At 35.9% G+C, this 13,699-nt stretch overlaps 1 protein-coding gene across 2 annotated transcripts in view; it reads right to left on the reverse strand.

Moving 5' to 3' along the window:
- Positions 1-8,488: 8,488 nt before the first annotated feature.
- BLNK (B cell linker) overlaps positions 8,489-13,699 on the reverse strand; it is a 75,277-nt gene continuing 70,066 nt past the window's right edge. For both annotated transcript variants that reach the window (XM_027062725.2, XM_027062726.2), the window contains one exon: positions 8,489-8,877. In XM_027062725.2, coding sequence (XP_026918526.1) covers positions 8,758-8,877 — 120 coding nt within the window. In that variant the 3' untranslated portion in view covers positions 8,489-8,757. The remainder of the gene's footprint in view (positions 8,878-13,699) is intronic.

Genomic DNA, 13,699 nt, shown 5'->3' on the forward strand with positions numbered 1-13,699 from the left:
GAGTCCTCTGTGCTTCCTGGATTTTGATGTCTGTGTCTTTCCCCAGGTTAGGAAAGTTTTCCCCTATGATTTGCTCACATAACCCTTCTACCCCTTTTCCTCTCTCTTCATCTTCTGGGACCCCTATGATTCTGATGTTGTTCCTTTTTAATGAGTCACTGATTTCTCTAATTCTTAAATCATGCTCTTTTGCCTTAGTCTCCCTCTTATTTTCTGCTTCATTGTTCTCCAGAAGTTTGTCCTCTATATTGCTGATTCACTGCTTTGCCAAGGTAGATTTTAAAGGAACTAACAGTTGAAGGTCGTCAGCAAATTGCATTCTTCACAGCTGAAAGCCAAGTTTTTTCTTAATGGGAGAGCAAAGGAGTAAACCTCCACACTGCCACCCTGGGGTAATGTCAAGTAGTGTGACATTCATGTCTCTGGAGTCCCAGAGGGGAGGAGAAGAAGAACAGGCAAAATATTTGAAGGAGTAATGATTGAATTTTTTCCTAAATTTTATGAAAACTATAAATCCCAACATCCAAGAAGCAACATGAAGCTCAAGCAGAAAAAGAACAACAACAACAACAAAAAACCATACCAAAGCACATCATAATCACATCCTCATAATCACAAGTGATAAAAAGAAAATGTGAAGAGTGGCTTGAGAAGAAAGAACATACTTTACATATTAGGAATCAAAGATAGAATTACTGCAGACTTATCATCAGAAGCTACATAAGCCAGAAGACAGTGGAATGATATATACAAGGTACTGAAAGGAAAAAGAAGTCATCCTTGAATTCTTCAGCAAAATTATTCTTCAAAAAGTTAAAACAAAGACTTCATATGAGAGAAATCTAAAATAAGTCATCACGAGAAAAATTGCACTATCTTAAATGTTACGAAAAACTCTCCAGGTGAAAAGAAAGTGATGCCAGATGGATATTTATCTACACAAAGGAATTAAGAGCACTGGAAATGGTGAGTATATGAATAAATATAAAAGACTTTCCCTTCTTTGTTTAGGTTCTTTTAAGGAAAATTAAACATTTAAGGCAAAAAATAACATTGTGTTTATAGTATGTAGAACTAAAATGTATAACAGTAGCACAAAGTCAGGGAAAGAGAAGTGGAGATACACTATTGTACTTGAAGATAGATTGTGACAAGTAAATGATGTATATTGTAAACACTAGAACAGCAATTAAAAAGAACAAAGAAATATAGCTAATAAATCAATAGTGAAGCTAGAATAGATTTAAAAAGAAGTTCAACCCACTAGAAGGCAAGGAAAATGGGAGAGGAAAAATATGCAGGATAATTTAGAAAACAAATAGAGATAGTAGATTTAAGCCCAATCATAATAATAATTACATTAAATATAAATGATGTAAACATTTCCATTAAAAGTTAGAAATTGTTAGGATAAAAATATGTAGACTTGAGAGAAAAAAATAAAACTAGGGATAAAAATATCTGTTCATTAAAAAGATGCAACAATTCTAAAATTCTATGCACATAATACAAAAGCTTCAAAATATATGGACCAAAACTGACAAAATTACAAAGAGAAATTCACAAATCCACAATTATAGTTAGATATTTCAACTCTCTCTCTCAGTAGTTGATAGAACAACTAGGCAAAAAAAAAAAAAAAAAAAAATTAAATTAGTAAGGACATAAAAGACTTGAGCAACAATACCAAACAACTTGAGCTAAATGACATTTATAGAACACTCCATCCTGTACCTTCTTTACAAGTATATATGGGACATCCACTAGATCATTCCAATTTTCAATAAATTTAAAAGAATTGAACTCATGCAGACTGTATTTTCTGTCTACAACAGAATTCAATTGGAAATAAATCTCAGAAAAAGATTTGGAAAGTCACCAGATATTCAGAAATTAAATAGCACTTTCCTGATCAACCAATAGTTTAAAGAAAAAAAAAATCACAATGGAAATTTGAAAATGTTTTGAAGTTAATGAAACTGAGAAAACTGTATTAAAATTTGTGGGATGTTTTAAAGCTGTGCTTGGATGGAACATTTCAGCTTTAAACAGTTATATTAGAAAATAATAAAGGTTTAAACTCAATTATGTAAGCTTCCATCCTAGAAAGCATGTAAAGAAGAGCAAATTAAACCCAAAATAAGTAGAAGGAAGGAAATAATAAAGGAATCTGTGGAAGTCAATGAATAGAAAACAGACAAACAATAGAGAAAATTAATGAAAACAAAACTTGGTTCTTTGGAAAGAATATAAAAATGATAAACCTTTAGCTGGACTGAAAACAATAAGAAGATATATATTGCCAACATCAGGACTGAAAGAAGGGACATTACTACAGACCTTAGAAGGATTATATGAGAATATTAGTATCAAGTTTATGTAAATTTGGCATTCTATTTGAATTAGATAAATTCTTTTGAAGACATGAATTAACAAAATACATAGAATAAATAGAAAATCTCAATAGCCTATATCTATTCAAGAAATTGCTTTCATAATTAAAAACCTTCACACAAAGAGAACACCAGCCCAGATGCCTTCCTGGTGAATTCTATCAAACATATTAGGAAGCAATAGTATCGGTAATATACAAATTCTTTCAGAAAGTAGAAAAGAGAACATTTTTACGTCATTTATGAGGTGATCATTCCCCTAATACTAAAACCTGACAAAGACATTATAAGAAAACGTCCTTTATGAATGTATATGCAAAAATACTTAACACTGTATTAGCAAATCAAATCCAGCAATATATAAAATGGACAATGTATCATGATTAAGTAGGGCTTACTCCAGGGAAGCAAAATAATATATTCACAATACATGTATTTGTCAAGGGAGTTATATCCAGAATATATAATATATTCATATAACTTAATAAAAAGAAGACAAACAACCTTTTATTTATTTATTTATTTAACAGAGAGTGTGTGCGTGAGTAGGGGAAGGGCAGAGAAAGAGGGAGAAAGAATCTTAAGCAGGGTCTATGCTGTGCCTGATGCAGGGCTTGATCCCATGATCCTAGGAACATGACCTGAGCCTAAATCAAGGGTCAGGTGCTTAACTAGCTGAGCCACCAGGCACCCCTTTTGTTTCTTTGTTTATTTTTTTGACAACCCAATTTTTCAAATGGGCAAAAGATTTGAACAGACCTTTAAAAAAAGGAAAATATATACACATGAAAAGATGTTCAGTATCACTAGTCATCAAGAAAATTCAAGTTAAAGCCATAGTGAAATACTATTATATACCTGCTAGAATGATTAAAATGAAAATACCTATAATGTTAAGTGCTGTGTAGAGTGTGGAGAAGCATAACTCTTATATATTGTTGATGTCACTGTAAAATGGTGCATCAACTTTGGAAAACACTTTGGCAGTTTCTTACAAAGTTAAACACGCACTTTCTGTGTGACTCAGGATTACTACTCCTAGGCATTTATTTACTTAAGAGGAACTAAAACATATGTTCACATAAAGTCTTCCACACAAATGTTCATAGCAACTTCAATCATTTCAAAACCAGAAACAATCAAATTCCATCAATGAATGAATAGAAAAACAAATTGATGTATATCCACATATTGGCAAACTACTTAGCCGTAGAAAGAAACAACTAGTGATACACATAATGATATGGATGAATCTCAAAAACATTGTGCCGACTTCCAAGTCCTGGAGTATCTTTTTCTGGTGTTTCCTTCCTTTCCCTTCTTGGTCCATTCATACTAGGCTGGAACCTCAGCACTTCAAGGCCTAGGTTAGCCCAATGGCCACTCTGTCTGCCTCCAGCCTTTCAATTTTCAACTGTACCTTGTCAGAACAATCTTCATAAAACACCACTTCCTTATGTCATCATAAAAACCAAACAAAAATGTAAAACAACTAGGGTTGTGTTAACATTTAACACAGTTCTTCTAATACCCTAGCCTCCAGAATATTTTCTAAGATTTTTTACCAGACAAATAAAATAAATTTTCCTAAATTTGAGCCCATATGTGAATGTAAGTCTTCTGGCTTGTTCTGATACTCTATTCAATGAATTGCCCTTGAGACTCTTAGAACTATGTGGTCAAGAATTAACACAGGTCAGCTCTCCCTACAGACTTTTGTCTTTTGGTCAGAGGCAGTGCCAGTCTTCCAGGTATCCAGGCTTGAAACAGTAGAGTCAGTGGGGACTCATATTTCACCCTATTCCTCTATGCAGTCAGTTAACTTTCCTGTGTTAATCCTTAGACGTTTCCTTTACATCTGTTTCTTTATAGGAGTCTGGTCACTGCAGACTTTAGGCCTATGTCTTCTCACAATGGCTTTACTGCAATAATCTTCAAATTGTGTCTTTTGCCTTTAGACTTACAGTGGGGTATTTGAGGCTTCAGCTATGTCAATAGCATTTGTTGAGACCTAGTATGTCCTAGGTATTTGTATATATTATTCTCATAAAAAACCCTGCAAGGAAAGTAAGAAAAACAAGTTCATTGAGTACTTTGTTCAAGATTACACGGCTAGTAAAGGACAGAACCAGCAAGATTAAGACATAGGCCTAAGTGGCCCATGTATAGGTAAGAAAAAGATAACAGGTAAAATTTCATTTTTTTTTTAACATTTATTCATTTTTGAGAGACAGAGCATGAGTTGGGGAGGGGCAGAGAGAGTGGGAGACACAGAATCCGAAGCAGGCTCCAGGCTCCGAGATGTCCGCCCAGAGCCCAGTGCGGGGCTCAGACTCACGGACTGTGAGATCATAACCTGAGCTGAAGTCAGCCGCTTAACCGACTGAGCAACCCAGGTGCCCCATAACAGATAAAGTTTTAAAGTTCTGCGTTTGTCTAGGGGGAAAAAGGGGGAGACAATACATTGGAGGTAACAGGCAAGTGCTTTTAAGTAGGGACTTTTATTTTACTTACATGATTTTCTCTCCAGGGTTATTCTAATTGTCTGCCATTATTTTAAGTGCATTTATCATCCTGGATAAAAGTTCTATTTGATATTTTTATAAAACGATGACTCCAATTTCAAAAGATACTTGAAGTGGCTATTTGGTTGCCTTCAAGGTCTTGAGATTATTTGTGCATTCCATGTGTCTGACATGCATACTGACAGACATACAGCAGACTCAGTGAATGTTGGCTGGTTGAGTGAAAGAATAATAATGAACACTTTCAACTTTTACAACATTTAGTTCACTCATTTAACAAACTCATAAGGTAGGTTGCATTATCATCTCCATTTTACAAATGAGGACACCAAGACACGGAACTTGCCCAAGTTCACACACTGTATTATTGGTGGAGCATGGATTACAAGCAGAGATTGAAGCAACTCACTCTCAAGCCCCTGCATTAAGCCATAGTAGTATCCTGCTTCTTGGCTCATGGGAGAGTTACATCGCTCAGGTTGTTAGTAGAATAGTATATCCCTCTTGATGCTTCACATTTTAAGATGTAGGGCAAGGTCCTTAGCCTTGGATCTTTGTACCCATGGTCCATTGACAGGCCCTAGGGGCCCATGGATCTCATGAAATTTGATTAAAGTTTGTGTGTCCCCATAAATGCATATTTCCCTGGGGGCAAAGACCCATGCCTCTCATCAAATTCTCGAAGAATTTTGTAATAACTACAAGATTAATCACCATGGGCATAAAGAAATATTTGGGAATTTCTTGAGACAAAATTAAAATTATTAAATGCCCAAAGATACTTAATAGGTCAGTTTATTTGAAGGATTGTCTACATTTTATTTCTGCAAAGGAGACTTTGGTTAGGGGACTAGAAATTAATATTTATTAGGCACAACTAAATGCCAGGTATTAAACATATATTAGCTTATCTTAGTTCTTGTACCATTACCAAAAAGATGCTGTTTTACAATGTAGAAACTGAGGCTTAGAATGGTAAGACACATACCTGATAACATACTGGTAAGTGGTAGGACGGGGGCACCCAGAGCTAACTCTGAAGCCAATATCACCCCACTTCATGGTTAGACACAGCTGCTAAGTGCCAAGGGCATTTGGTACAACTAACCTTGCTGGGAGACAGGTTTTTAGTGATTTCCTTGCAACCCTGCCTAGAAATAGTCTATCATATGGCATCTTAAGTCCATTTTGAAGGACAGAAGTTCAGTCTGGCTTTAAGATCATGTCTCATGTGGCCTCATGTCTCATTTACATCTCTACATTCTGTTCTCTGGGATTCATTCCCGTGTAGGCAAGTTTGTCACAGCTGCAGTGGGAGCGGTTTAGCTCCCAGAGTGCGAGGTGTCTGAACCACTGACCTGGATGACTGGTTAGAGCATACTTCAGGCTCCTCATGGCCACAGGCCTATGCTTCCCATCTCTGTTGTCCATTTGAATATACAAACAGTCCTCCTCCTACTTCAGCTGCAGTGGACTTTGCAACATCCTTGAAACACAAAACAGGAACTCTAGTGGTTTGTTTCCTTGAGCTGCTATACAATGTTCTTCTCCTTGACCGGTGGCTTTTATTCCACCGCCTGGTTTGCCTGAAAATCTCCCTATGCAAAACCACTTGTTTGTCGAGCACTGGAAATCACAGATACGGCCTTTGAGATCTCTTGAAACTTTTCTAGTCTCATAGAGTAGCCTATACCACCGGTGCAGGAGGGTTCTAGAGAAGTAGGTACGGCCGTCCTGCAGTGTGCTCTTGTAACAGGTGGAAGGGGGAAAGATTGCTGTCTTGGATTGAGTGTTTCTCCAGCTTTGGAGAGAAGTGGATCCTCAGCAGAGACTGGCTTAGCTCCCAGAAATTCTCCCAGTCTCTGCTCCAAGAAACCTACCCTAGCAGTGCTGAGTATCAGTCGACTGGATTAGGATGATCTCATGGCTATGCTCCTTCACCTGGCTGGAATAGGCTACCTGGGGGAACAGAGTGGGGGCGGATCAGAAGAGGATGTTGTGGAGCCAGGATCATCGTGGTAGCAGAAGGAATTAGTGAACATTTACTTAAGTAGAAAAGCATTCCATATAACACTGAGGAAAACTAAAACAGAAACCTCATACTTCACACTACAAATGGATGATTTGTTTTACAAAAGATAAATCCAGTTTTCTTTAAATTGTGAATTATCTCTGCTAACATTCTAAATGATTCTATTGTTTTCCTAAAAGGAGAAAAAAAACCTTTCCAAGTAAAATTTCCAAAGCCCATTTATATTTGATTTTATTGTCAAAAATGTGTATAGATTGTTTCCTAGGACTACCATAAGAAAGTACTACAAATTGGGTGACTTAAAAGAAATAAAACAGATATTCATTGTCTCCCAGTTCTGGAGGGCTAGAAATCTGAAATCAAGGTGTCAGCTTGGTCACGTTCCGTCTGAAACCCTTGGGGGAATCTTTCCTTGCCTCTTCCTATCTCCTGGGGGCTTACTGGCAATCTTCAGCACTCCTAGGCTTGTAGATGTATCACTCCAGTCCTCTGGTGTGTCCACATGGCATTCTCCCTGGGCATCTCTTCATATAGTCTTCTCTCTGTGCATGTCTGGGTCTGTGAATTCCACCTTTGTATAAGGACAGGTGGATTGGGGCCCACCCTAATAGCCTCATCTTAATTTGACTACATCTGTAAATACCTCTTTAGGTCATATTTTGAGGTACATTTAGGGATAGGATTTCAACGTATTTTTGGGGGGGGGGACAATTCAACCCATTATGACAGCTAAAAATGCTATTATATGAAAGCATATGACATTAAAAAAATACAGTTATCTTTACAAATGAGTCTGTGTGTTACTCTGAAATATTGCCTTCTAACCTTTCAAAATCTTTTCAGAGGTTGCTGTCTTATTCAGTGATCAAGTGTATTCCTCACTTAATTTATTAGATTTATCTTAATTAGCTGCCTTATCATTTAAGTGCTGCCTAAAAAGTATGTAGTAGAATAAAAAGCTTTGATATGACAAAATATATTACATTTCTGGGATGATCTAAGGCCTTGGATGTGACTGTTCATAATGGTATCTATTTTATTCCTTAGTGTTCATCAATGTCTGCTTTTCTGCCCTTGTTCTGTGCGATGTTTCCCTAGGCTTTTAGTCTAGTTTTGCTCTCACCCCACTTGGAATCTCAAATCAAGCTTAGGGGTCCATTTAATAGACATGCAGATCAAAGAGGGTATAATCAAAGAGGGTAGACCAAAGCTAACAACCTAATCATGGACAAGAACTTCTAGAAAGTTCATATCTGTATACATCTCCCATGGTTGGGAGCACTCACAAAAAGGAATATTACATCCCCCTTAATTTGCACTTATAAATATTGTACATTATCTATATCGTATTTTCTACACATTAAAAGTTCAACCAAGACATAATTGTCAAGCATTGGCAGTAGGCATTACAGTAGTGTACCAGTGACCGTTGTGGTGGCCCAAATTTCCAGCAGCCCTGTTTTAATCCAAGACTATTATTTTCTTATTTTGAAAATAGAGTGTTATTTTCTTACATGACTAAAAAGACTTTACACCTGTTTCTTTTAAATAAAGACATTTATTTAGAGAATTTTAGTAGCATGATAACGCAACCTCACCAAATATTCACAGTTCATCAGGTCAGACAGTAGAACAAGTCCGCGTGAGCTTCTTATAAAGATATGGGTGACCACCTCAATAGCTGCCTCCATCTTCTATCTTATTAGTGGATGGTTCATAATCCAAAATATGAAGTTTTGGGGCTTTTTCTCAAAAGTAGAAATAAGGAAAATGTCTGAAGCAATGATGTTGACCTTTTTCAAGAAATCTATGAAACTTTAACTGCATATTTCAATCTTGTCCAATCTTTTGTATTATTCTGATTGTCGATAAGAACCAGAGGCCTATGTTGATGATTCTTGATAATTTCAGCAACACTTCCAAAGTACTAGAGCAAGAAAACATAAATGAATTAAACATTGGAATTCACATTAACTTAGAGCTCTGCTCCTCCCATCTTCTCCCACTTTCTCAAGTTAGTCAAAGTTACTAGGTCTCAGCAGACATTCTACCCAAAAAAGTCTAATTTAACAAAGGGTGGAACACTTGAGGTGGCAGACTCTGGCCTTTCTTATATTCGGTAACACTAAAAACACTGGCAGCCTAAATTAGTGGAACCCCTTAGAGAAATTACTTCATTGAGTTATGATGCAATATTTTAATAGTTTTTTATTTGGTAACAAGTATAAAACTGTCATACACTGAGTTTCTCTACATTTTTACAAAACATAGACTATCTGTTACATTGCATAAATCTTAGATATAAGGACTGATGTAATAAATTAACCCTAGAATTTGGTGTCAGAAGAATTATTTTCCAGATTAATCTATGCTTGTTTTACTTTGTTTTCCTTTTTGAGTAGAGAAGCTTTACAAATTCTCATATTTCCATTTCTGCTCTAGCTCCCAGAGCTAATTAATAATTAATTTAGAGGTAATTAATAATGTAATCCATGCCAAGTTCTTGCCATACATATTTATTTTCCCAAATGTTAATTCCTATTGTCTATGGATTTTAAAATGTTCTTCTGGAAAATTATCAATAGTTGAAAGGAACGCAAAATAAATATAACACAGAACAGGAAATGAAATGCATTGATTATAAAAAAGTGCTATGAGCTCACAATCATAAATAAATGCATTTAGAGTCATTTTCAAAAAAGTAGTTATTGTTTTGTCACACTGCCATAAATTTAGCAACTATTACCAATTGATTTTATTGTATTTTAATTTTTAATATAAAGACAAACATCCAGAATTAAAAGTTTTTTAGTTATTTGAATACCTTCTAAATATCTATGTATTGAATAAAGTATTCAGAATACTGGTCAACTTTTTCAAATGAAATACCAGTTGTCTTTTAGATAATTGGCTATCTGAATATTAGGTCAGGGAGGAGAGGTAAGAGACAGGGACCTTCAAGTATCTTCAGTTTTTATTTCTTAGCTTTCTCTTCAATCACTCAGCTCTTTGTCAATCGCCAATGAAATCAATGATATTCATTCTGTTTGCTTGGCATAGCATGTTGTTAAATTGAATGCAGTTGGAAGTTAAATTGATGGATGAAAGAACCAGGAAATGGAATAGCACAATCTCTTTTAAGTGGATTCCAAGCAAAAGTGTTCTGAACCCAGCAAACACAGGAGAGAGTTGCTATAACTACGCAAACATCTCAGTCTGTCATTCTAGTCCCTGAATATTTTTGAGTATTTCTTTGTTGGAGTGTTTGGGCATTTGAAATGTTTGAAATATGGAGTTGAGGTGAGTTGAAATGTGTGAAGTAGGGAGCAGAGTTGAGAGTTGAAACATATTGGATGTAGAATTGAGCATAACTTAGTTGCAATTTCCCTTCAGTGCTCTTTTTTTTTCTTTTTTCTTTTGTCTATAGTAATTCATTGTTTTTGAGATATTCATACATGGACAGAAAAACAAACTGATAACTCAAAATCCCATGGTCCATAAAATAAAGCAAATAGATATCAAAGCTATAAAATTACTCAATACTGTATCTATATAATGCCAAAACAACTGCATAAAGTAGTTGAACAGTTAATCAATTGGTTTCTTTTTCTACGCAAATACAGGCAAACAGACTTTTCACAATATCCACATGGTTGACATCATGTAACCAAAGTTTTAATTTTCCATTAAGATGTCCAGTATATGGGAGAAATAACCTTTTTATTGTAGATAACTTAAGAGTTTTAATGGACTCTGCCAGCACTTCCAGATACCATTATAATAATATGCTTTTTTTCCCTTTTATTTCTTTTTTCTTTTCTTTTTTTTTTTTTCTTTTCTTTTTTTGGTATCTATAGGGTGGATATGTAGGGAGTGATAGTGATAAAGACTCTTTAAGCCAAAAGGAATCACTATTTACCAGAGTTTCCTTAGCAGGACAAGAGAGTCCAGAGTCCCTCTGAGAGTTCAAAATATATGAGAGAGTTTCAGGAGTTCTAAACAGGACAGCTCCCTCACCTACCCTTAACCCTCTTAAAGAAGTATTGGACCATGGCCTGGGGAGGCTTTAGAATGAAACCATCCATCCAAAGTCACTCTGCCCTACTAGGATCACCATCATCTGCTACCAATGATTCCTACTGAAGAGCATCTATTTTGAAAGATTTGTCAGATAAAGGTTTCAGTGAGAATGACGTTTTTTTCTGAGTAGGAAAAAGCAGACAGTTCTGTTAAAATTTAACTGGTTTTATTAAAAAAATTTTTTTTTAACATTTATTTATTTTGAGACAGAGAGAGAGCATGAACAGGGGAGGGTCAGAGAAAGAGGGAGACACAGAATCTGAAACAGGCTCCAGGCTCTGAGCTGTCGGCACAGAGCCCGACGCGGGGCTCGAACCCACAGACCGCGAGATCATGACCTGAGCCGAAGTCAGACGCTTAACCGACCGAGCCACACAGGTGCCCCCCCCTTTTTAAAAAAAATTTTTTTTTTAACATTTATTTATTTTTGAGACAGAGAGAGAGAGCGAGCATGAACAGGGGAGGATCAGAGAAGAGGGAGAAAGATTTAACTGGTTTTAAATGATAATGCAATCTATATTTTAAAACCCAAGTTTGGTCTTGATCTATGTTTTGTGTCTTCAGTTTCAGGACTTTTTGCATTTTCTGATTATCTGAGACCTTATTAAAGGCAAAATAAAACCCCAAACTATAAAACTCCTAGAAGAAAACAGGGGAAAATTTTCATGAAATTGTATTTGGCAATGATTTCTTGAATATGGCACCAAAAACCGCAGGCAACAAAACCAAAAATAGACAAATATGACTACATTAAGTTTAAAAACTTCTGTTCATCAATGGTCACAATCAAAAGAGTGAAACGGCAGTCCATAGAATGGGGGAAAATATTTGCAAATCACCTATCTGACAATGGTTTAAAACTTAGAATATATAAAGAACTCCCACAACACAAAACCAAAAGATCAAATAACCCAACTTAAAAATGGGCAAAGGACTTGAATAGACATTTCTTTAGAGATGATATACAAATGAAAAGATGCTCAAAATCACTAATCACCAGAGAAATTCAAATCAAAACCCCAGTAAGATATCACCTCTCACCCATTAAGATAACTACTATTTAAAAATCCCAGAAAATTTCACGTGTTTGGGAGGCATGTGGAAAAGTTGGAGCCCTTGTGCACTGTTGGTAGGATTGTAAAATGAGGTAATCACTACAGAAAACAATATGGAGGCTCCTCAAAAATTTTAAAATAGAACTACCATATGATCCAGCAATCCCACTTCTGGATATATACTTAGAAGAACTGAAAGCAGGGTCTCAAAGACATTTTCATGCCCATGTTCATAGAAGAACTATTTATGAGAGCCATCAACAATAGCCAAAGGTCCATCAACAGATGAACGGATAAACACAATGTGGTATACAATATAATGGAATACTATGCAGCCTCAAAATGGAAAGAAATCTTGTCATGTACTGCACAGCATGGATAAACCTTGAGGATATAATGCTACATGGAATAAGTCAGTCACAAAAGGACAAATATTCTATGATCCTGCTTATATTAGGTATCTAAAGCAGTCAAATTCATAGAAATAGAAAGTAGAATGATAATTGCCAAGGACTGGGGGAAAGTGGTAAAGGGGAGTTGTTTTCAATGAACATAGAATTTCAAATATGCAAGATTAAAAGCTCTGGAGATCTGTTTTACAACATTGCAAATATATTTAACATTACTAAACTACACACTTAAAAATGACTAATATGGTAAATTTTAAGATATGAATTTTTTATAATTAAAAAAAAGCAAAATAAAGAATATATTTATTGACAGAAGACCTTATCGGTTTGTTTTACAAATGCTACTCTCCTGCCTGTAATCAATCAACAAATAAATTCATCATTTAATAAGTATATATCAAATATCCACTAAAGTCAGCTATTCTTCTGTGATTCTGGAAATACAGAGATGAGCAAGACCTAGTTTAGTCCGTGGCCTCATCTAGTGGAGAAGATGACAATTATGACAATTTCTAACAATTCAGATGCTTTCTAACAACTGCTGGGTTCAGAATGGGTATAGTTGTTTCTGAAGGAGTATTGAAAATAAATATTTCTTAACTTGAATTTTTAAATGCTATTTCCTCTGCTTAGATTGTTCTTTCCATTTTTTTCCTTCTCATCTTTAACTTTCATTTTAGCTACTCAAATTCAACCCATTACTCCAGGCCAGTACAAGTTTCACTCCCTTTCTGACCATTTATGGATTATTCCAGCCCATATTTCAGGGCTCACTTATAAAAACAAACTGGCTAAGCAGAGGTATGGTAAACATTGAGTTTAGTCTAGATTAAAGAGGGGTTGGACTTTAAATTTGGTTAGTACTCAAGACCTACTGTAATGCTTTTCTCTTGCTGCAGGCCCAAAAGCTCATCCGGGTCCATGGGAATCTAATGTATCAACACAAGTTTCTGCATCTCTTCTGATCCTTCCTTGGTCATCTACTTTTACATTTTTCTTAATGTTTATTTATTTTTGAGAGAGAGACAGAGCATGAGTGGAGGAGGGGCAGAGAGAGAGGGAGACACAGAATCCGAAGCAGGCTCCAGGCTCCAAGCGGTCAGTACAGAGCCCGACATGGGGCTCGAACTCACGAACCGTGAGATCATGACCTGAGTCAAAGTCGGATGCTCAAGCGACTGAGCCACCCAGGTGCCCCCTTGGT

The sequence above is a fragment of the Acinonyx jubatus genome, chromosome D2, assembly GCF_027475565.1.
Source record: "Acinonyx jubatus isolate Ajub_Pintada_27869175 chromosome D2, VMU_Ajub_asm_v1.0, whole genome shotgun sequence".
NCBI classification, from domain to species: Eukaryota; Metazoa; Chordata; class Mammalia; order Carnivora; family Felidae; genus Acinonyx; species Acinonyx jubatus.